The following is a 25,340-nucleotide window of genomic DNA, read 5'->3' as shown; positions in this document are numbered from 1 at the left end:
CATGTGACTCAAAGATGCGTGAGCCTGATTGCATTTCGGGCAAGAATGCGACGCAGTAATCCCCATCCGGGCTGCATGTTCCGGTGGAATGTAAAGTCTAAGAACAATTTTCAGTGAGTAATATTGGGTAACACCTTCTGAATGTTCTTCAGGACCCATTGTAACTGTTGAGCAGTCAACTGGCAATGCAAGTCCTCAGCCCACGCTGTCGCTAATATATCCAGATTCGTACTTGGTTGGCAATCCCGGATCACCACAATATGAAATCGAAAGGCTGAAGAGTTCCGAAAGCGCCTCCCTGCAGACTTCAGTAAGGGCAGCCACTGGGAGGGACTGAACATAGTGACGGATCTGGTAATAGGCGAAGAGATCATTAGCCTGTAGGTCAAAAGTTCGTTGCAGCTCGGCAAATGTGACCAGGCTCCCCTCCTCCGAAAACAGGTGAAAAAGATATTGTAGACCTTGTGCTTGCCACCTAAGAAAGGTGGCATTTTGCATGCCCAGCTGGAAAGCTCCATTGCCCAGTATAGGCAAATATAAAGACACCCTAGAAGACAATTTGGCTGTTTTACAGACACATCTCCATGTTCTTCTGGCCGGCGTAAAAATGGGGTAATGAGACACCAAAGGATGCATCCTCGGATACGCCACATGTAGAAAATAGCTCACATGGAATGGAGCCAGTTTCTAGATCATTTATAAATATATTGAACAGCAGCGGTCCGAGTACCGTCCCCTGCGGAACACCACTTGTGACCCTCCTCCAGTCAGAGTAGTGGCCCTTCACTCCCACCCTTTGCCTCCTACCAGCCAACCAATTTCTGATCCATCTATGTACGTCTCCTTCCATCCCATGGTTCTTCAGCATGGCATCGTGTTGTAAGCATATTAAAGTCCACAGGGGTTGCTTATATGGCCTGGAAGACCAGGGCACTGGGAACACAGACTATCTAATAAGGTAGCACTCTGGAATATGGTAATCTATATTTCCTAAAGATCCAAATCCAAACCCCCTGTGCAAGTAGAATTCATGACATGCAAGAATGTGTATTAGCAAAATAGAATATTTATTTTTATAGCACGTAGCAAATAATAATGATAAGTACTAGGCAAGCTAGGATGCTTAGGGAATGCAATAATCCACTATTGCATGAATTATTTAGGAAGTAAAACATAGTTCCCTATATGCAATGTAAACCTGCCTTCTGACCTAACCCCAGAATACACAAGAACTGATACAACCTGTGTGCAGAAGAGATGTCACTCAGGCAATGCTTAGCTTCTGGAGCAATGCCCAGCACTTAGTGCAGAGAAGTTCTCTAAGTCCACTGGAGCTCTGAAGCGATGCACAGCCCAACATTGTGCATGAAAGATGTCTCATGGGCAGCAGCAATAGGAGTACAGGATGCTGGAACAGCTACAGCCTGGGTCTGGCTATTCTCTTCAGACTTTTGTCACATACCTGAGGGGTGGCAGCTCCGGTATAGCATCAGTGGTGTAGTAAGGGGGGGGACCACACTGGGCACCGTCTTGGTGGGGGCGTAGGCACCTCTCTCCCCCCCCCCCACAACATGCTCATGTCCCTCCTTCCCCATCCCCCCAGTACCTATTTAAAATCTTCACCAGAGGGAAAGCCAGGGTGAACAGCAGGCTGGAGAAGCTGCTCGCGTTGGTGAAGATTTTAAGAGGTACGTGGTTGGTAAGGGAGGGAGTGTGGTGCAGAAGGAGCGGGGGGGGAGGGAGGGTGGTGCGGGGGAGGGGTGGAGAGGAAGGCACGGGGGTGTCACAGCCTTGGAAGCCTCCTACCCTCACTATTTCACTGCATAGCATAGTCAACAAGCCTCAGGAACAAGAACCAGCAGCATGGCCTTTATTACTACTGCTATTACTTATCATTTCTATAGTACTGCTAGACATAACGCAATTTAGAGAATGACACGGTGACAAAATTCATCACCGTTTCCATCCCTGCGGATAACCGCGGGAAACCATCTTCAGGTCATTCTTTAAGGAGAGAGGAAAGAATCAGAGTATAATTGGACACAACCACTGACCCGCAAGCTTTGCTTTGAAGAATGCTGGTGTAGAAGGACCGAGGTTGAAATAGACACTAGAAAATGGCATCGGATTATTTCCCGCGGTTATCCGCGGAGACGGGGACAGTGATGAATTTTGTCACCGTGTCATTCTCTACGCATCACTAGACATTAAAACATTCAAGAGACAGTCTCTGCTCAGTAGAGCTTACAATCTAGTAAACAAACAAACAGAACAAGTAGAGGGTTGGGGAGTTTTTCAGACAGGCATGAGTGAGAGCAGTATCCAGGAACCTCCAGCATGAGGTCCCTCCTTAGAGAGCTGTAGCTAGAAGCCTCCGAGTCTTTTTTGGAGATGCATCTTTATACCCTCTGGACCTAGGGTTTACCTTGGAAGATAATGTATTCCTTGCCTCCTGTTCCAACCTCTTGACTTGTGCATCTCCAGAAATATCCCCTTGATGTCACCTCAGGGGGAATTTCAGGAACATTGGCTTCTTGCTGGTGGCCCCCAGAATATTCTGACACCTCAGTGTTTAAAAGTGGCATCTTGCCCTTGATAAAAGCTTTGGGCAAAAGCAAGTGTTGTAATAGGTCCAAGTTGCATCAGTTCAGCGAGTCACAGATAAGGCCTCTAAGGAGCAGAAGTAGGCAAAGGTCCTCTCTACTTCAGACACTGTCACTGAATATTGCAGGAGAAACATATTCATCTCTGTGTAAAATTCTAATGCATACTTTAATCCTTATAACTTGACCCCTTCTCATTATTTTTATGCTGTATATCTTGTTCTGTCTTGGAATAAGGCGGATTATAAATAATAAATCATAACATAAACCATTTTAAATTGCTGTAAAAAATGTTTCTTCAGCCTTCACATGCTGAGAAAAGTGAGATCCTGTTTCCATCAAAAACACTTTGCCGTCCTTGTCCAATCCACCATCCTTTCCAGACTGGACTACTGCAACTCTATCTACCTTAGCCTAACAAAGAAAAACCTTCAAAGACTCCAGTGGATTCAGAATACCGCTGCTAAGCTTATTTTCGCAAAAAGCAAATTCGACCACGTCTCACCGCTTTTATCCAAGCTCCACTGGCTTCTGATTATCTCCAGAGTCCACTTCAAATGTGCCTGCCTCACTTTCAAGATCCTACACAGTATTCTCCCTCCCTTCATTCCTCTTTCTTGGAACTCCTCTAACCCCAATTCTGCCAGATCCACCCAAAAACTGAAAATTTCCTTTCACTCTCTAAAAGGCATTTCACTTGTAGGAAAACTAGGTTCTTCCCTCCCTTTCAGAATCACTCAGCTCTGGAACAACCTTACCTCCCCTCTTAGGAATCTGAGCTCCCTCCAACTCTTCCGCAAACGTCTGAAAACCTGGTTATTCTCAAAAATGTAACTCCTCCTCCCTCTCTGGTTATTCTAGTCCTCTAAATTTTCTCTTCATTTTGCCTCTTCCCTCCACTGGAGTTCCTTTCTACCCTAACTCTTGTTAACCGTGTCGAGCTTTACGAATGTAGAGATGATGCGGTATACAAACCTAAGGTTTAGATTTAGATTTAGACTTATAAGTTAAGACTGTATTGGGATTGTTGATTATAATTAATTTATTGTGATATAAATAGGCTTATGGAAATAGAAAGTTGTGGTATAATAAGAAAATGAAAGAATGTAAATTCATTGTTTCAGTGTTATCCACAATACAAAAATGAGCAAATGTAACCTACAAAGCGTAGACTGCAGTATTCCACCAAGGAGGAGTGGGGCTCCAAACATCATTTTTAAGACTAAGGAGTCACTGTTAACTGGCTTAAGTGTTACTGCCTAAATTATATAGCACATGCAAGTCATGTAGTAATTTTAAAGAATAAATACAGGCATTATGCTTATTGATTAGAGAATATTTAATCCACACAGTGTAGCATGATAGACACAGCATGTCAAACATATGTAAGTGTAATGGTCATGGGTATACTTTTTCAGCTAGAGGATGATATTATTGCCAAGCCTGGGTATTTCCAGTCCATAAAGAAATTTGCTATGGAGCAAACCTCAGATGATTGGATGATTCTGGACTTCTCACAGTTAGGATTCATTGGTAAGTTGCATTTAGCTTTACTGAAATATTTATTAGTATTTATATATGTTTGCAGTCTTTAAAAGAAAACTGCGCCACTTGTCATGTACAAATATTTAAGACATGAGCTCTGAGGATTTTCTTAGAGATCAGACTTCCCTTGAGGGGAAGAATGCTGGCCTAGTGCCTAGCCCTCAGTAAGCCTGGTTCTGAGAGAGAGGTTGTAGAAGCTCAGCATTAAAGATAGTTTTCACAGCAACCTGTGTACTACATATATAATTTGCATATATTTGCTTGAGGCGAGAACTGTTGATTAAAAGGCTTCTTTGGATATGTTTAGGATTTTTTTTGAAACTTTGGGGAGTAGTAAATGGGAGAGAGGCCTGGAAAACTCTTAAGTTGGGCCAAGCGCACTACATGGGAATGTGAATCTTCTCACCCTAGCTGAAAAGCACTCCTTGAGGAGAGACCTCTGGCTGGATTCAGCCTCTTAGTTTGAGACTGAACTCTGAGAGATCAGACACCATAGGTGACCCTTCAGGTTAATTCCCTCCCTCCCACCCCTAGCCAACCAGGAATAGGGCATTGCTTTGGTAGGATTTTTCTGTTCTTTCTTTTTTCTCCCAGGTGTAAGTTCTTCTGCAACCACAGTATGGGGAAACATTGTGTGGCAAGTAAGTAAAAGTAAGAGGAAAAGAAGGCTGCTTTGGATCTCAAAAGTACAGGGTGAGCCACAGAAAAGTAGCCCGACCTTCGGTGATAGATGACAAGATGAATGAGCAAATGGATTGTTTCCCCACAGATAAAAATCACATGTGGACAAGTCCAGGGAACATGATGGCCATAACCTCTTGCTCACAGTTCGCTCCTCTGTACACAGTTAATGAACCTATGCCAGTGTGTCGCGTGAGTTGTGGCATGTTGCCCCATCTTGTTAGAAAAAGCAGTACATTTTTTCTTCTGGTGTGTGTTGGTCATAAAATTGTTCAAAGATGTTCAGGTAAACCGTGATATTCACAGTTGGTTTGAAGAAAATTGGGCCCACTATTCATGTTCTGACACAGTACACCAAGCGCCATTTATCTGGTCTTGAAGTGGTGTTTTGTGAGTTAAGTGGGGATTTTTAGTGGACCAGTACCTCATACTCTGAGAATTTAAGTCACTTGATAAATGAAACCAAGTTTTGTCCATTATGAAGTACAGCAATTGGTCAAAATGTCCATCAGCAATCATAGTCAGCAACCATATACAGTAATTTACGCGTTTAGCTTTGTCAGCCTCTTTCAGTTCCTTCACACATGTTATTCAGTATGGTTTAGGGTTCAGAGATTTCAGCACTCGCCGACACATTGTCATGATACATCTTTGAACAGTAGGAAAAAGGAGATATTGATGCCCCTACATAAGACTCTGGTGAGACCTAATTTAGACTATTGTGTTCAATTCTGGAGGCTGCATCTTCAAAAAAAATATAAAAAGGATGGAGTCAGTCAGAGGAAGGCTACTAAAATGGTGCGTGGTCTTCGTCATAAGGCGTATGGGGACAGACTTAAAGATCTCAATCTGTATACTTTGGAGGAAAGGCGGGAGAGAGGAGATATGATAGAGACATTTAAATATCTACTTGGCGTAAATGCGCATGAGAAGAGTCTCTCTCATGTGAAATAAAGCTCTGGAATGAGAGGGCATAGGATGAAGTTAAGAGGTGACAGGCTCAGGAGTAATCTAAAGAAATACTTTTTTACAGAAAGGGTAGTAGATGCGTGAAACAATCTCCCGGAAGAGGTGGTGGAGACGGAGACTGTGTCTGAATTCAAGAAAAGTGGGATAGGCACGTGGGATCTCTTAGAGGAAGAGATAATGGTTATTGCGGATAGGCAGACTGGATGGGCCATTTGGCCTTTATCTGCCATCATGTTTCTATGTTTCTATTCTATGTTTTGTCCTACAATGTTTTGCCACACTTTGTCATACTGTCACCATTTCTGTCACACTATACATTATATGTACCACATTATGTTTGACATGCTGTGTCTATCATGCTACAATTTCTCTTGCTATGTCTGCCACACAATGTTTGCCGTTCCATGTCTATCATGCTAGGTTTTATCATATTACACTTGCCTTACTCTTTCTGCTATGTCGTGTCATACTAGGTTAACCATGTTAATACTATGTTTGCCATGCTATGTTTTGTCATATTATGTTTTACCATGCTTTGTTAACTATGTTTGGTCATTTTGGTCAAACACCATCACTTTGCATAAATAGGCTTTATTAGGTATGTAAACTTGTGACACATTCTGAGCTCTTCTGGGAGGACAGGATATAAAACCAAATAAATACTAGTACTCACAGAAACCAGAGACTGCTGGAAGAGTAGTTTTCCTTTATCTTGAGAGGATAACGCCTTGCACTGTTTAGGAGTTTGGATTCCAGGGGATCTATCCCAATTATATACAATGATTATCAGAGCACTTTTGAGGGACGTACATGCCAGACTCAGTCTATGATGCTCTTATCTCTTGTCTTTGTTAGGAAGAATTCATTTATATAACACAGGGATCTCAAAGTCCCTTCTCGAGGGCCGCAATCCAGTCAGATTTTCAGGATTTCCCCAATGAATCTGCATTGAAAGCAGTGCGCGCACATAGATCTCATGCATATTCATTGGGGAAATCCTGAAAACCCAACTGGATCACGGCCCTCCAGGAGGGACTTTGAGACCCCTGATATAACATGATCGTGGTCTCTTGTCTGCTGTATGTCTTTCAAATGTTACCGCTATACCTGATGAATCCTGATGAGAGATATGTTGATTGTATTCAAAGATACATATGAATGGCAGACATCCTGGTCTGTCGATTCAGAGGCTTTGCATGCCAGTGGATTTGGGAGGGCTGGGTTTACTAAATATTAGATACTTGGCCACTGCATGTCTAATGTAGCACCTCAGTGATTGGTTCCATCACATCTCTTTTCTGTACCAGACTTAGAACGTAGTATATTGAGTGTTATTAATGTGAGTTATCTTCAATCCATCTGCGGACTGTCCAAGTTGGATAGGTTGAATAACTACATCTTTACTCTGGGAAAAGCTGTGTGGAAGTGGATGTGCAGGAGGCATCAACTCTCATTTTATACTACTACAAGATTGTACAAGTTTATTAGGATTTTATATACCGCCTATCAAGCTTATCTAAGTGGTTTTACAATCAGGTACTCAAGCATTTTCCCTGTCTGTCCCAGTGGGCTCACAATCTATCTAACGTACCTGGGGCTATGGAGGATTAAGAGACTTGCCCAGGGTCTCAAGGAGCAGTGTGGGATTTGAACCCACAACCCCAGGGTGCTAAGGCTGTAGCTTCAACCACCGCGCCACACACTCCTCCACTGTTACCAATTCAAGGCAACCTGACTGAAGTTTCTCTTACAGGCACTTACTAAGGAAGGCAAAGAAAAGGCCCTTTGTGGATTTACAATTAACATACCATTTATTGGAGAAAGATGCTTTGACCTATGCACAACTCAGACACTATGTATCATCCCTGCCATGGCAGGATCTCACAGAGAATGTGCAAGATATTCTTAAAACGGTATATACTTTTGCGACGCAAGACAAGGTCCCTTTGTCTTTAAATCATAAATATTTGCAGGACACGGCAAATGAATGGAATTGTGGTCATCTTGGAAGTCAGACCTTCAGACATCTATTTCAGCAGACTTGATTTGTCCGTTTGTCTAAAGCAATTCATAAGTCTTCATACTCAGCAGTATATTGGGAAAGCAATATAAATTTGTTTGGTTAATGTATGTTTCACCGAGTGCAGCTAGAAAACGGAAATGGCTACATACGAATGATACTTAAAATGTGGTGGCTGCTCTGCCTCTCTGGGACATATGTTTTGGACCTGTTCTCTTGTTTTTAAGTTCTGGCACCAGTTGTTGGGTTGGATTTCTCAGAGATGGCATTGTGTACGTTTTTTGCTCCTCAACCAGTGAGATAATATTTTCCAGATGGTTGTAGTAGTTTGAAATAGCTAATCAGTTTACAGCAATGTATCTCTTTAGCGGCCCAGCAGGATATTACTTTTTTTGGCTTTTTTCTTTTGCTTCAATGTGGTTCGTGCTCAAAAAGTGAATAAGTTGGCTGCTCCTCTACTTAGTCCTAAGTTTCACCCAACGGGGCTTCCTCAGGAGGAGATAATATGGAACCGAAGCAGACAGAATGGTCTGAACCCAGAAAACCACATTGAAGCAAAAGAAAAAAACGGAAAAAGTAATATCCTGCTGAACCGCTAAAGAGATACATTGCTGTAAACTGATTAGCTACCTCAAACTAGAAAGATAAGTGCCACTATATTATAATTTTACTATCTAAGGGAGTAGCGTTACATATTGAAACAGCTAAACACAGCAATAACTGAAATGGGACTGAAAAGTGGCATGATGGTCCCAACATTGACTTCCTGGCAGCACCACACCTGCAGGAAATAAAGGGCACTGAGCACTTTCACTATTCATTTAATTAATTAATAATTATTTATATAATGAGATGATGATTTTGAATTTATATGCTGAGATTGTGATAGGTTTATTTTATGCCTCTTCGCACCTTTTATAGCTTCTTCACCACCTTTGCCCTCTCCTACCCACACTGGTGCTATGGTGTAAACAAAATAAATAAACAAAAACGATTTTTCCTCTCTCTATTAAATGCTAGCTCACGTTCACGGTCTAACACCAGCTCTGGCAGGATACACATTTCAAATCTGACACATTGTAATCACAAAACAGAAAATAAAATTATTTTTTTCTACCTTTTGTTGTCTGGTCATTATTCAAATCATGTTGGTCCCAGGCTTTGCGACAAACGTCTTCTGACAACTCGTTTGCCAGGGTCTCCTGCCCATTTGTCGTTTTCTTCTTTTTCAGTGCTAACCATCCATCTTCCATCGGTGTCCTCCCTCCCCCGGAGGTCTGGCATCTTTCCTTTTTTTTTTTACTCCATCGCGCAGCTGCAGTGACGGATCCCACCATCCCCAGATCCACCATCTCTCCTTTTCTTAAGTACCCTTTCATCTAACATCTCTCCCTCCTTCCCCATCACCTCAGGGTTCTCCATCTCTCCCATTCTCTTCCCAACTACCCTCCTATCCTCAGGTACACCTTCGTTAGTCTTGTAACCTGGAGAACAGAGTACACAAACAACCCGTTAATCTTTACGTTTAACCCCCCCCCCCAAAAAAAAAAAAAAAATTATCAGTTCTTAAAGGTTCATAATGTCATCTGCTGTAACCACACTAACTTAAAAGGGAGAGCTTTAACAGACAAGAGACAAAAATAAAGGTCACTGGTTGTAGGCGATAACTTTTCATTGGGTTACTTAATACATATTTGATGACTTATCTTTTGAAGGATCCGTCTCCTTCTTCAGCAAAACATAGAAGGGGGGGAGCTGCTTCAAGAAACAGTAAATAAAGTTTATTATTTCTTAATCTGATAATACCAAAGCAGTTGATACGTCAAATAAGTGGCTTGATTTCTTCGTGTTTTTAAATCTGTAAGACGGTTACTTCCTCCGGAACCCATCAGGCTATATGCTGGAAATGAATACGGAAAGCTGACAGGATTGATGGTCAATCTAGAGGAGGTATGTAGGCAGATTGATAGGCTTAAGAGCGATATATCCCCGGGACCAGATGGCATTCATCCGAGGGTCATCAAGGAACTGAAAGGGACCATAGCTGAACTGCTTCAACTAATAGCCAATCTGTCGATCAAATCAGGAAAGATTCCGGAAGACTGGAAGATGGCGAATGTAACACCGATTTTCAAGAAAGGTTCAAGGGGAGATCCAGGAAACTACAGACTGGCGAGTCTGACCTTGATACAGGGAAAATGGTAGAGTCACTGATAAAGGACTGCATCATTGATCACCTTGATGGACACGGGCTGATTAGGACCAGTCAGCATGGTTTTAGCAAAGGCAGATCGTGTTTGACGAACTTGCTGCACTTCTCTGAGGGAGTAAACAGACAGATAGACAAGGGCGACCCAGTCGACATTGTATATCTGGATTTTCAGAAGGCGTTTGACAAGGTTCCACATGAACGACTACTTCGGAAAATTGTAAGCCATGGAATCGAGGGTGAAATACGTGGATTAAAAACTGGCTGGAGCATAGGAAACAGAGTGGGGGGTAAATGGACAATACTCGGAATGGAAGAGCACCAGTGGGGTGCCGTAGGGCTCAGTGCTTGGACCCGTGCTCTTCAACATCTTAATAAAACAAACTGGACATTGGTACGACAAGTGAGGTGATTAAATTTGCAGACAATACAAACTTATTCAGAGTAGTGAAGACACAGAGGGATTGCAAAGATCTGCAACGTGACATAATCAAGCTCGAGAAAAGGGCATCGACATAGCAAATGAGGTTTAACGTGGATAAGTGTAAAGTAATGCATGTTGGTAACAAAAATCTCATGCACGATTACAGGATGTCTGGGGCGGTACTTGGAGAGACCTCCCAGGAAAGAGGCTTGGGAGTTCTGATCGACAAGTCGATGAAGTCGTCTGCATTATCATGCCGCTATACCGGGCCATGGTGCGCCCTCACCTGGAGTACTATGTCCAGCACTGGTTGCTGTACATGAAGAAGGACACGATACTTCTTGAAAGGGTCCAGAAAAGAGCAACTAAGATGGTTAAGGTGCTGGAAGAGTTGCCGTACAGTGAGAGATTGGGAAACTGGGCCTCTTCTCCCTTGAAAAGAGGAGACTGAGAGGGGATATGATCGAAACATTCAAGATACTAAAGGGAATAGACTTATTAGATAAAGACAGATTGTTCACCCTCTCCAAAATAGGGAGAACGAGAGGGCACTCTCTAAAGTTGAAAGGGGATAGATTTTGTACAGAAGTTCTTCTTCACCCAGAGAGTGATAGACAACTGGAACGCTCTTCCGGAGTCTGTTATAGGGGAAAACACCCTCCAGGGATTCAAGACAAAGTTGGACAGATTCCTGCTAAACTGGAACATACGTAGGTGAGGCTGGACTCATTTAGAGCATGGTCTTTGACCTAAGGGCCGCCGCGTTAGCAGACTGCTGGGCAGGATGGATCACTGGTCTGACCCAGCAGCAGCAATTCTTATGTTCTTAATTCTAGTATAGATATTAAGGCAAAACAACTGTTTTATTGGAAATGAAAATATTAAAAGCACATCTATATTTTAGTTTCTTCAAATATTTACGCCGATTTGTAATTGGAGTTGAATGAGTGAAAAAAGTGTCAAAAAGCATTATTGTTTTAATGTTAGCCGAGAAATTTATCTTCTGACCTTTTCGTGTGATATTTTAAACATCTGAATCTAAGGATTTTCAGATATTTTTGTTTTTCTTCCAGACAGCGCTGCATTTTATGTTTGTTTGTAAAGGATTAAACTGAGCGGTCGACCCGCTTCAGTGAGCAAGACAGATAACATAGTATAGAGATCTTTTATTCATTTATTTATTTTTAGCTGTGCCCGGGGTGACATTGGACAGTTGCACTCCTCTACCTTGATCAGTGTTTTAATCAGTTGTCGACTTTAAAATTCATCACAAAGGGTGGGGGGAGGAGTCAGTTTAAGAGTACTACAGTCAATGGTCCTCAGCAGAGCGAAAATTTTTTGCTGCTTTGAAAAACTAAACTAAAACTTATGGCCTCTTTCACAAAGGCGCTGCACTAACGGCCCCGAAGCCCATAGAGATTTAAAGGGCTTCGGGGCTGTTGCCGTGCGGCTTTGTAAAAGAGGCTGTTAGTTTTATAGACCGAGTCATCAACCAAGAGGAGCTCAACTTGGTTAACAATAATGTAAAATATAATACATAAATTTGACAAGGAAGAGTAGACTGAAATAATTTCCAAAATGTTTAGCAAACAAAAAAGTTTTCAGAAATTTCCGGAATAAAGCAAAAGAACCTAAGCTTCTTAATGTAAGTGGTAAAGCATTCCAGAATTCGGTCAATTTAAAAGCAAAATAATAAATCTCTTAAATGTTCTGTTTTTACCACTGAGAGAGGGAAATGTAAGCTTAGAATCAGAAAATAATATTAAATATTGAACTAGGCCAGTACTGGGCAGACTTGCACGGTCTGTGTCTGTGTATGGCCGTTTAGTGGAGGATGGGCTGGGAGGGGCTTCAATGGCTGGGATGGTTTGGATGGACTGGAATGAGCTTTGATGGAGACTTCAGTAGATGGAACCTAAGCATAGTACCAGGCAGAGCTTTAGGTTCTGGCCCAGCAATAGCTAAGAAGGAAGATTTAAATTAAGTCAGTAATTTAAAGAATCCCGGTAGGGGGTAGGGTTTCGAACTGTAGTTCAGGCTTTGGTCCTGTCAAGACTTGACTACTGTAATGCCCTTTATCTTGGAATAACAAAGGTTAGATGTAAAGTGTTACAGGTTACACTGGGTTTGTCTAAATATGATCATATTTTGCCTCATCTCCAGAAACTCCATTGGCTTCCGGTCACCTTCAAAATACAGTACAAAGTTTTAATGATTTGTCATCAATTTTTGTACGGAAATATTCCAGAAATGGTAAAAAATAACATATCTAGTTATATTCCAAAACGATCTTTGCGCTCTGAGAACTTAGCCTTGCTAAAGACGACTGTGAACCCAAGGTTGGTTGATACTAGCAAAAAGACTCTCTGCTGTGCAGCAGTTAAGATTTGGAACTCTTTGATAAGACAGATGCGGAATTGTTGTGAGAGGGGTATGTTTAGAAAATTACTTAAAACCCAGTTCTTTGTTGATGCTTTTTTTTAGTCAAACTCTCTTCTTAGGTAAACTTGATGAACTGTTTGAGATCCACAGTTATGATATTAATTTGTATCCATGACACGATATTAATGTTTATCTCTTAAGGTTTGTTTTTATGTAAAGCTTTGCTAGCATTTTTTAGCTATTGATAAGGTAGGCTGCGGACCCTATCATAAAACTGACCTCGCAACAACCCAATTGCTGTATATAATTTAGGTTTATTAGTAATAGACAAAAGTCAGCTTTTCATGGAACAACAAAGTACAGCACATTGAGCCAATGGGTACATACAGAGTGGCCACCCCTGTTTATGGAACCATCTTAAAGTTTAAGCCAGTCGGTATGCCACTTACATTATATTACATTAGTGATTTTTATTCCGCCATTACGTTGCAGTTCAAAGCGGATTACAGAAGAGGATTTCTGGACATGTCCAGAGGTGTTACAGAGTAGAGTGGGTTGCTTCAGAGGATTGAAATGTTTCATTTGGTGTTAGTTAGTCTTCATGGATTTCTTGAATAGCAAGGTTTTTATTTCTTTTCTGAAAGTTTTATAGTCTGGGGTCGCGATTAGTAGATTAGAGAATTGGTGGTCTAGTTTTGCTGCCTGTGTGGCTAGAAGGCCATCGTACAGCTTTTTCTGTTTGATGTCTCTGATTGGAGGGTATGTGAATGGTGTCTGGGTTCTCCTGTATCTGGTTGTGGTAGTTTGGATTGGGCAGTTGTTCAGGTAGGCTGGGCTGTCACCATTTATGGATTTAAATAGTAGACAGTAGAATTTAAATAGTATTCTTGCTTGAATTGGGAGCCAGTGTGAGTCAAGGTATTTTTCAGTGATGTGATTGTGTTTTCTTAGTGAATAGATTAGTCTCAGGGCTGTGTTGTACTGTTTGTAGTTGTTTTATCATTGTTGCATGGTAGGGGAGATAGAGGATGTTGCAGTAGTCAAGGAGATCTAGGACTAGGGACTGGACCATGAGCTGGAATTGTTTTCTGTCAAAGAATTTTCAAACTTGCCTGAGGTTTCTCATGACCGCAAATGATTTCTGTATTGTTTTGTTGATTTGTGGTTACATGGTACAGCATCTATCTATCGTCATTCCCAGAAGTTTTAGAGTGGGTTGAATGGGGTATGTGATTGAGTTTGTTACTAGGTTTGTTATGGTTGGGGTTTTATTTTTTTTCGAGAAGTATGAATTTTGTTTTGTCTGGGTTCAGTTTTAGTTTGTGGTCTTTCATCCATGTTGCCACTGTTTCTAGAGTTCTGTGTAGTGTGTCTGTCATGGTGGGTGTTGGCTGATCAAAAGGAAGGAGAATGGGGATGTCGTCTGCATAGCTATAGGAGGTTAAGCTTATTTTGTCTAGGCAGGTGCCGAGAGATGCAATGTAGAGATTGAAGAGTGTTGGGGATAATGGCGATCCTTGGGGTAAGCCACAGAGGTTGGACCATGGTTCTGATTGAAAAGGATTCAGGTCCCAATTCCTGCCCCATACTTTCTCTGTCTCTGTCATATGTAAGTCAGGTACCTGGGGACACATCTTAAAGACCAGAAATCGTCTTCCAAATATGTCCGTCCTTTATTATGAGTTTCACATATTTATACGAATCAGGTTTGCCAGCATGTGTCAGCATGTGACGTAAATACAAACCATATATGGAAGGTCACATGAAACTTTAAACACATCAGCATTTTTCCTATCTAGAGATTGAAGTCCACAGAGGGTCAGAAAAAGCCTTAACCAGCAGAGCTTCTTAACTAAATCTGTCTGTAAATACGGCTTAACAAAACAATTGAATTCACTTCACATTATCTCTGTTTAAACATTACCTGTCCTTGTACCATCTTCAAAGAAGGGAAAGATAAACAGGGCCTACCTTTGCATCTTTAAACAACATATGCCTAAGGACACTTACTAAAGTTCTGATACGTGTCCGTTCAATTCCCCTCTTACGTCATGTAAATGACGTCATAAATACACAGCATGAGCTGGAAGGGAGTGATACTCTAGGTATGTCTCTCAAGGAGGGGTCTTTTTAGGAGCTGTAATACGAATAACACAGTACATGAGCAGTCAAGACAAGAGTGCAAATAATAAGAGATTATGCATTCAACTAAAATGCTGATCCCAAGAATTAGATAAATCAGAGTTACATTTGGACTCAGCAAAGAGGTCTGCTAATTTCAGAATGTCCATAGTAGGACCTATATTGTCAGAAAGAAAAGTACAACAGCATAAAATACTGAGGAGAATTTAACAGAATTCTCAGCTAGAATCATATCTAGGGCCATATGATTTTGAGAACCATCTGAGAAGTGGAGCCTAATTGATCAGTAATACTTTGCAAGGCGTCCCTAGAATAGTTCACAAAGCGTTGCTGATTATAATAATTTTAACTAATCCGATCAACATTCTTATTAATAGTAATAAAGGGAATAAGGAACTCAAACCCAGCCTTAACCTGAGCTCGGGCCTTAAATTCATCTGGGACCCCTATTGGGACCCCTATAGCATCTATGTATACATGTGATCAGATTTATATCAAGACAAATAAAAGGAAAAACCATGTGAATAGGAAGGATGCCTTTCAGAAAGAATATGCAGAAGCATAGTAACCTTAACTAAAGTGCACTGGCCTATCCACTGGCTGGGTAGCTTAACAGGGAGCCAAAAGTCTCCATAAAGCCAGTAAATATCAAATCTAATGCAGCAACAATGGGGCATACCTATGAGCCAAGACAGAACAATAACCTGGGGGTAAATTACCTAAAAAACTACTCTGTGTCAGATTAGAAACATGACATGTGTAATTGCCCTTATAGATGGTAACGGCAATATCAAGCTTTTGCTGTCCTGGCAACAAAGGGTATTTAGAACACTGCAGTGCACAGAGGGGATAAGTAAAATTAGAGGAGATATTGGTAAATAACCCAAAAAGGCATGGTTGGATACCAGGAGGGAGGTCCAGAGGTACGGTTCCTAGATGGGGTCTAGCTTGAGCACATATGTAACAATTACTCTTATTATGTTGATCAGCAGTGAATTTCATCCATTCTAACCAAAGGTTACGTTCTGAAAACCCTACCTCAACAGCCACAATATCTTCAAAAGTGGGATTGGCAATAGCCATCATGTCAGTAAGTTTATTGAATGTAGGGGCCAGTGGGTTAGCATTTTTTGGGGCCCCCACAAAATGGCGGGAGAAGATGAGTGGAGGTAGATAGATCCCATAAGAAAACTGATGATAGCTAGACCCACCCTTAAACCACATGTCCATAATGTACATACCTTCATCAGTAGGTCTAGGGTTGTCAATAGTAAGAGAAAGCTTAATAATTTGTGCAGGAACACTTTTCCTATAACAGTGTCCAACCTTATGAAGGGTCATACAAGTAAGCAGTGATTTACCATTTTGGTTCACTGTTTTTCAGGGTATTTTCTAGTTTATAAGCCCAGTCAGTATTAATATTCCACCCTACCACTCCCCAGAATGCACACTTAACCCCCAACGTGAGTCAGTAACATATATATATATGTCCTTAGTTTTAGGAATCTCTGAGGACCAATGGCACAGCCTTGGGATATCAATTGATGAACAGTCCACAATGTCACAGGAGAAGGTGGCAACTTGCACACTGCTGGAATTATACCATAAGGTAGCATACTATCGGTCTTTTCTGGATTCCAATTGAAGGACAGCCTTTGCGAGGGAGTAGTCCAGCTTGACGTCGTGTTCGCAAAGAGGTGTCGGGGGTGCTGTTTACAGCAGGAGTGTCATTTACAGATGGGTATGGGCAGAAAGTGTCGTGGACCCAGAACACATCATCCCTGTAGACCCAGTTAGAAATGATCCATACAGGGAGAAAAACTAGCAGCAGCGGTGCCAGTAAGAGAATGATAAAGTTGGTAGAATGCTGCAATGAAATCATTATGTTGTTCCACTGGAGGAGGTGAAATCTGCGCAGGGAAGACTTGCTTCTGGGGTTTTAGGTTAACCCTCTTCAAGCGACTTGCGTGGATCCAAACAGGAAACTCCTCAGTGAGTGCAGCGGGCCTGGTCACAGCGATCACAGTAGTGGGAAGGCCAAAGGGGAAATCCGTCTGCTTCCAATCCTTGGAAAGCTGCTGGACAATCACCAGGCTGGAAAAAATAGGTAGGAATCTGTGGAGAGAAAGGAGAAGTGCAAGACACGTTTCTTTGAACAAGCCCTAATATTTCAATTAGCTTTTGGACGTATTCCTCCTGTATCAAGGGAAAATCTACCCATGGGGCGGGGAAAGGTCATCCCGTGAGAATCTCAAAGGGAGAGCAGCCAGATGTCTGTGCATACAGAAAGAGATACTTGAAAAGAAATGCTTGAAAAGCATTCCAAATATCATTCAGCAGCTGTACTCCAATGTGATCCAAACAAGAGATAGAAAACAAGAGAAACCATGTTGCCTGTATTGAATGTGGCAACATGTAACAATACCAATTCATTCACTTAGCATAGCCATGGCAAAAGAGAGACAATACTCACTTACTTAAGGTTCTTAATTGAACAATCCAAAAGGATATGTTTTTATCGTGCTGCATATAACTATTATGCACCTCAGAGAAACCATACTGATGTACTGAATGTATTCAGAAATGTATGCTGAATGGATCATATGTAGGGAACACCACGAAATAAACGCTGCATAAAATAAAGCTTTTTTTTTAAACATATAACCCTTAACTAAACTATATTCAGAATACAAAAGCTATAAGTAAAAGAACATTGCGCAGTTAGGCTAGTAAGAAGTGGAAAAAGAGCTCTAGAAATGGCCAATATTATGTATCCTGGGGTACCCACTAAACTAAAACAAGTAGACATGACACAGACAAAACATAAAGTTTTTTAAACGTGGAGCTATTTCTCCATCTGTCAAGTGTGCAGGGCTGAATTTAACTCTGCAAATAAACACATTGATATAAAAAAACCAAAACAACAAATAATGTATATCATAACCATCTCATATTTGAAAAAAAGGCATAAAGCTAATGTCTCTTTGGAGCGTCTCTATCTCTGCAGTGATAAAGAGGACCCATGGAAAACATTAGAAATATCTGTGCCAAAACGGATCTGGGATGGCTATGTATAAATCCGGAAAAAACATTTTAAATTAGCAACATCCTAATTTCAGCTAAAACAATAGAAAGGAATTGTATTTTCCAATTTATTTTCAATTCACAACCGTGCCAGCTGTAATTATTGAGCTATATATATCTGTATCAAGGAGCAAAAGGTCAAGAATGAAAATATCACTAGCAAGAAGTTATACCATGATATTGGGCAATGAATAAGGGAGAGCTAACAGCTGGTATCCAGGGTTTCCCCTCTTTGCACCAAAGTCCGTCCAAAAGGGCGGCTTTGGGCACCTGCCAAACGCCAGGCATCAAATTCAGAGGAAGCTGTGAAAAAAGAGAGGAAGAGAATCCTGTTCACCCATGAGACCCAAAAGCCCATTTAAAAGAAGAGCTTGAACATCGTGAAGAGTGTGAAGGGTAATGAGGTGACCTAGGGTCAGAGAAGTAACCATCTCTACCACCATAGCACAAGCAGCCAGGGCTTTCTTGAACAGGAGTGACTATAAAAAAAAGGCAACAGAGCGTAACTTACCGCCATGTTCTCCCTTCATGGTGTTACAATAGTCCCAAACAAAGAGATAAAACATGTGGGCATAAGCAGGGAAACCCAGACTTGAGCTAGAAACCAAAGCACATCTTAAATGTCCAACATTTCATAAGTCCATCTGATAAGAGCAGTCATTTCAGAAACCAGGGTCTGTCTCAAAATCTGGTCATAGAAGGAACAAGCAGAGATCCATTGGCGGCAGTGACCAAACATAGCAAGAAAAGTAAGCATGTCTTTCTTGGTAGCTGGGCGGGGCAGACCCAGAACAGCAGCAATGCAGAAAGTGCAGATTTTCCTCTGACCATGAGACAGGACAAAACCCAGGTATTTCACTTCAGACGTACACCAGTGCAGTTTATTTCATGACACCTTGTGACCACACACAGACAACCATTATAAAAGATGCAAACTATCAATCGGACAGGTCTCCTGAATTATGGAACACAAAAAGTTGTACAAAATGAGAATAGGACCATGAGGGGCAGTGCATGACTTGTAGAATAGCCCGAAGGACATTCCACACTAGGTATACTGTTGCTTAAAGGTGAAAGCAGCCTCACCAAAGGGACTAAAAATAAAACATTCTTTAGGAAAATGACAGAAAAAAATCATTGGCTGCCGATGGAATGGTGGAAGAAACATAAGTGCAATGAGAATTACCAAAACATGAAACGGGGAATGCCATCAGCTTTGACAACAAGAGCGATGGGCGTATTATAAGAAGAGATGGTGGTTTTGATAATGCCGGAGAAAAGTCAAGAGACAAACAGTGGAATCTCACCTTACTGCTTGATAAAACCAAGAATGAGTAACTTCAAAGAAGCACTATAGGGGGTCAGTGGAAGCCCAAACAGAGAAGTCTGGGGGAAGGGACAAAAACATTCATGCACAGACCCTGATAATGAAAGCAAAGAACAGATTAGCTTTGCTCTGCACAAGAAAGAAAACCTCTAAAACGGAATTTTTTCTTTTTCTTGTTTCTCTTTTTGTTTATGATCCAGCACAGAACACAAAGGAAAAGAAACGCACAAAATTAGTCAGGATCAAAAGGAAGACAAGAAATAGTGCTTGTGTACAAACTACAAGGGAAAGATCTTAGACTGATTCAACCAGCGCTTTCAATTCATTCCACATAACAGCATGTCCTACCTCAGTATTAAACATTGGTGACACAGAAAGATGGGAGCTGAAGGAAAAATGTCATACATACACACAGCCGTACAAGTCTCATTTGTCTAGGAGTAAGTGCCTTTATGACTCATTACAAAAGCAATATAACAATGCAAAAATATTCGCTTATCTTACCTTATAAGCGAAGTACAGTAATAAGAGACAATAAAATCTTATACTCTATAAAAGTTTTAACCTTACAAATGACAGAGTGGGCAGGGGGGTTCTATAAATAATTTCATTCTTTCCGAAAGAATGGCAGCTGCTTATATATTCATGAGGGGCGCTTACCGAAAGTACCCCGAGATTTTTCCCAAAAAAACTCCATAATAGAACCCAAAGCTTGAACTTAAAATAAAGGGTGGGTACAGGTCACCACTACCCAGTGAGTATTAAAGAACAGAAAAAATTCAGAAATACTCACAAAATATTGGTGATATCATCTGCCCATCGCGGACAAGCCCCCAACTGAAAAGGATTCAGGTCCCAATTCCTGCCCCATACTTTCTCTGTCTCTGTCATATGTAAGTCAGGTACCTGGGGACACATCTTAAAGACCAGAAATCGTCTTCCAAATATGTCCGTCCTTTATTATGAGTTTCACATATTTATACGAATCAGGTTTGCCAGCATGTGTCAGCATGTGACGTAAATACAAACCATATATGGAAGGTCACATGAAACTTTAAACACATCAGCATTTTTCCTATCTAGAGATTGAAGTCCACAGAGGGTCAGAAAAAGCCTTAACCAGCAGAGCTTCTTAACTAAATCTGTCTGTAAATACGGCTTAACAAAACAATTGAATTCACTTCACATTATCTCTGTTTAAACATTACCTGTCCTTGTACCATCTTCAAAGAAGGGAAAGATAAACAGGGCCTACCTTTGCATCTTTAAACAACATATGCCTAAGGACACTTACTAAAGTTCTGATACGTGTCCGTTCACTGATTTTTCATTGTTTGTCTTTACTCTGTAGGTCCTGGATTATAGGAATCCTTGTAAGCATGTGTGTACTTTGCTTGTGATTCCTATTGTATCCTATTGTAGCAGGATGTCGTGGTCTACCAAGTCAAATGCTGTGGTGAAATCAGCATTTTTTTGCCTGTGCTGAGGTGTTGTCTAGCTGTGTCCAGAAGGGAGCCTAGTAGTGTCTCAGTGGTGAAGTTGGTTCTGAATCCAGCCTGTGTAGGGTGGAGCAAGTTGTGGTTTTCTAGGTAGTTGTTGAGGAGTTTAGCTTCGAGGCCTTCCATTAGCTTGACATATAGTGGAATTGAAGCTATGGGTCTGTAGTTGGATGGTTGATCTGTTGCTCCTTTTGGGTCTTTTAAGATTGGGGTTTTGGCTGGGCCAGGCCCCCGCTGAGTGGGCAAACCTGGCTTGGACAGCAGGTAAGATTTATTTGTGCGCCTTTTATATGGTGGGTGGAAGGAAAACCCGGACACTGGATTTCTTAACCAAAACTTAACCGGGTTATTAAGGCAAAAGAAAAAATTCCCAAAATGAACAATTAGTTCTCCCAGGCATTGATTATGCAGTTCCTTTCACTTAAGTCCAGTGCACTACCTCTGTGCCTCAGTCCAGGGACTGGACAGTCCTTATCAACAAAAGGATAAATCAAAATCAAATATGCTCTTTAGTCCCTTCAATGTCCAATATTCTCCCTTCTCAGGGTAGCTGGCTTCTATTAGCCACAGTTCTTGTCAGCACGGCTGAGCACTGCAGGTGCCAGCCCTCTTTTCCAATATCTTTTCAGTCAGAGAGAAAAAAAAAGTCTTCTCTCCCACTATTTTCCTCTTAAGCACTTTGTCCCCTTTTAGGATGCTCACAGCCCTGCCTTGCAGGCTGTGTGGAGCAAGCCTCCCTTTACCAAGGTCTCCAGGCCCACCCGATATGCCCTGACGTCCTTCAGCTTTAGTTCTTTGGGAACGGGGTGCAATGAGGTTTAAAGAAAACACTGTTTTAATTAGACACTGCTGCCTTATCACTACCTGTAGCCTCACTCTAGCTCAGGTTTCTTTGGCAGAGACTTGTCTCATTACTGGGAGGAAGAAACCAACTACACACTGCTCAATTATGTGTCCATGTCTTCCTTCAGCATACTGGGTCAGCTTCACTGTACATTTCCCATTCTGTATCCCTGGGACTGGAGGGTTCCATTAAGTTCTCCACTTCCTGCTTTACCCCCCATCCCCCTCTCTGAGTGCTTGGGAGCTTTTCTGAACAGTTTTCTTCATCATCATAAACTTCCAGCCCTTCACCCCAAGGCTTAATTGGAAAGTTACTGTACCTCCCTGGAGTCAGGCTTTCTTTCCTTGCTGGCTGGCCTCGGGAAAACCCTCTTTCCTGGTGGATAGGAGAAGTTTGGAAACTGCCCTCCTTGTATGGTGTTCTGCTTCTCCAATTGGGATCAGCTGTGTCCCCCTGCTTTTCCTGCAGTCTTACTACTTGAAGCTTACAAGCCTGCAGATCCCGGTGGCTGACTCCACCCCCTTCTGGGTTGGTTTCACATTTCTCCATAGCTCTGGGAAAGGAGTAATAGGGGATAGACTCTGTTTTCTGTGCCCTCCCGGCCTGAATTCCTGGCTGTGACATCACCTGATTTTTCTCCCATCTCTCTGGCTATACTGAACTACGGCTGTTTGCAGGGTGTCCAGGCTTTATTCTGGGGATTACAGGTTTAAGGGCTGCACTTTGGACTGGGCTAGCAGTCTTTTTAACCATGACAGGAGCTTCCCTTTCACAGGGTGATGATGATTTCGGAGAGGTCTTGTGGGAAAAGGCTATTTTTGAGCATGGTTTGTATCCATTGAATGAGGAGAGTGCGGAATTTTAGGCTGGAGGTTGGAGGTTTTTAATAGGTATGGAGGGCATTGGTTGAGGTCGCAAGCTGCGTGGCTATATTTTTTATAGAGTTTGTTAAGGTCGGACCATTGTATTGTGGAGAAGCGGGACCAGGTTCTATCTGCTGCATAGTAACATAGTAACATAGTAGATGACGGCAGATAAAGACCCGAATGGTCCATCCAGTCTTCCCAACCTGATCCAATTTAAATTTTTAATTTTTTCTTCTTAGCTATTTCTGGGCAAGAATCCAAAGCTTTACCCTGTACTGTGCTTGGGTTCCAACTGCCGAAATCTCTGTTAAGACTTACTCTAGCCCATCTACACCCTCCCAGCCATTGAAGCCCTCCCCAGCCCATCCTCCACCAAACGGCCATATACAGACACAGACCGTGCAAGTCTGCCCAGTACTGGCCTTAGTTCAATATTTAATCTTATTTTCTGATTCTAGATCCTTTGTGTTCATCCCACGCTTCTTTGAACTCAGTCACAGTTTTACTCTCCACCACCTCTCTCGGGAGCGCATTCCAGGCATCCACCACCCTCGCCATAAAGTAGAATTTCCTAACATTGCTCTTGAATCTACCATCCCTCAACCTTAAATTATGTCCTCTGGTTTTACCATTTTCCTTTCTCTGAAAAAGATTTTGTTCTACGTTAATACCCTTCAAGTATTTGAACGTCTGAATCATATCTCCCCTGTCTCTCCTTTCCTCTATGGTATACATATTCAGGGCTTCCAGTCTCTCCTCATACGTCTTCTGGCGCAAGCCTCCTATCATTTTCGTCGCCCTCCTCTGGACCGCCTCAAGTCTTCTTATGTCCTTCGCCAGATAAGGTCTCCAAAATTGAACACAATACTCCAAGTGGGGCCTTACCAATGACCTGTACAGGGGCATCAACACCTTCTTCCTTCTACTGACTATGCCTCTCTTTATACAGCCCAGCATCCTTCTGGCAGCAGCCACTGCCTTGTCACACTGTTTTTTCACCTTTAGATCTTCGGACACTATCACCCCAAGGTCCCTCTCCCCGTCCATGCATATCAGCTTCTCTCATCCCAGCATATACAGTACCTTCCTATTATTAATCCCCAAATGCATTACTCTGCATTTCTTTGCATTGTATTTTAGTTGCCAGGCATTAGACCATTCCTCTAACTTTTGCAGATCCTTTTTCATATTTTCCATAATAATAATAACTTTATTTTTCTATACCGCCATAGTCAGGCGACTTCTAGGCGGTTTACAATGTAAGAAGGCTGGACATTCAGCGAATAACAAAGGTCTTAGTACAGTACAATGCTAATACAATACAATAAGTCCACATATAATACAATACAGTGAGTCTAAATACAATACTATACAATAAGTTTAAATACAGTACCGAACAGAGAGTCTAGATGCCGTACAATAGTCTAAATGGTAAACTTACATATTAATTGGAGATCTAAGGGTAATGAGTGTCTGAAAGATTTAGAACATCCATGAGGGGGGTCTTAGTGGGGGAGGGGACCGTTTTAGTCAATGAATTTAGCGAATAGGGTGGTTTTGATCGATTTGCAGAATGCATTATAAGTCATATTTGGTTCGTTTATGTGGTTTTTCAGCCAGGTTTGCTGTCTGTTCGCTTGGAACTTAAAGGTTCTGTCCAAGAAGGATTTGTATCTGCAGCTTGTAGTCTTTGGGTATGCAAAGATGTTTTTTGTTTCTGGTCGTTCTTGTGGGGTTGTGTAGGGTGAAGTGAGTTTGTAGGTATGAAGGTGCTAGTCCCCAGGCTTGTTTGAAACAGGTGCAAGCGAATTTGAATAGAATTCGCGCTTCTATTGGAAGCCAGTGCAGCTTTTTATAGTAGGGGCTGATGTGGTCGTTTTTTCTAAGTCCGAAAATTAGGCGAACGGCGGTGTTTTGTATTAATCTTAGTTTTTTTTATTGTTTTTTGTGGGATGCCTAGGTAGATGATGTTGCAGTAGTCAAGAAGGGATAGGATCAGTGCCTGTACCAGCAACCTGAATGATGAAGGGTCAAAGAATTTTTTTATGGTTCTTAGTTTCCATAGCATATAAAAGCATTTTTTCACTAGTGAGTTTGTGTGGTCAGTCATAGTTAGGTGAGTGTCAAGAGTGATACCCAGTATTTTTATGTTTTTGGAAATTGGGTATTCGTGGTTGTTTATTTTTATCGATGTTTTCGTAATTTTGTCATTGGGACTAGCCAGAAAGACTTTTGTTTTCTCTGCGTTTAGTTTTAGTTTGAAATTAGTGGTCCATTTATCGATTTCGGTCATTGTGTTTGAGAGATTATCTACAGTTTCTTTTGTGATGTCGTTTAAGGGTATAAGGATGGATATGTCGTCCACTCCCTCTTCGGTGTCTACTCTGTTACAAATCTTGGTATCATCTGCAAAAAGGCACACTTTTCCTTCTAACCCTTCAGCAATGTCACTCACAAACATATTGAACAGGATTGGCCCCAGCACCGAACCCTGAGGGACTCCACTAGTCACCTTTCCTTCCTTCGAGCGACTTCCATTAACCACCACCCTCTGGCATCTGTCCGACAGCCAGTTTCTGACCCAGTTCACCACTTTGGGTCCTAACTTCAGCCCTTCAAGTTTGTTCAACAGCATCCTATGAGGAACTGTATCAAAGGCTTTGCTGAAATCCAAGTAAATTACATCTAGCATATGTCCTCGATCCAGCTCTCTGGCCACCCAATCAAAAAATTCAATCAGGTTCG

The 25,340-nt window shown here is 41.7% G+C and overlaps 1 protein-coding gene across 4 annotated transcripts in view; it reads left to right on the top strand.

Moving 5' to 3' along the window:
• MGAT4D (MGAT4 family member D) overlaps positions 1-25,340 on the top strand; it is a 263,615-nt gene that overhangs the window by 148,082 nt on the left and 90,193 nt on the right. For all 4 annotated transcript variants that reach the window (XM_033939678.1, XM_033939670.1, XM_033939662.1 and 1 more), the window contains one exon: positions 4,022-4,136. In XM_033939678.1, the coding sequence (XP_033795569.1) occupies positions 4,022-4,136 (115 nt within the window). The remainder of the gene's footprint in view (positions 1-4,021; positions 4,137-25,340) is intronic.

Source organism: Geotrypetes seraphini, chromosome 1 (assembly GCF_902459505.1).
Source record: "Geotrypetes seraphini chromosome 1, aGeoSer1.1, whole genome shotgun sequence".
In the NCBI taxonomy this organism is placed as follows: domain Eukaryota; kingdom Metazoa; phylum Chordata; class Amphibia; order Gymnophiona; family Dermophiidae; genus Geotrypetes; species Geotrypetes seraphini.
Note: the sequence above shows the minus strand (reverse complement) of the source record. Positions and strands in the feature narration are given on the sequence as shown.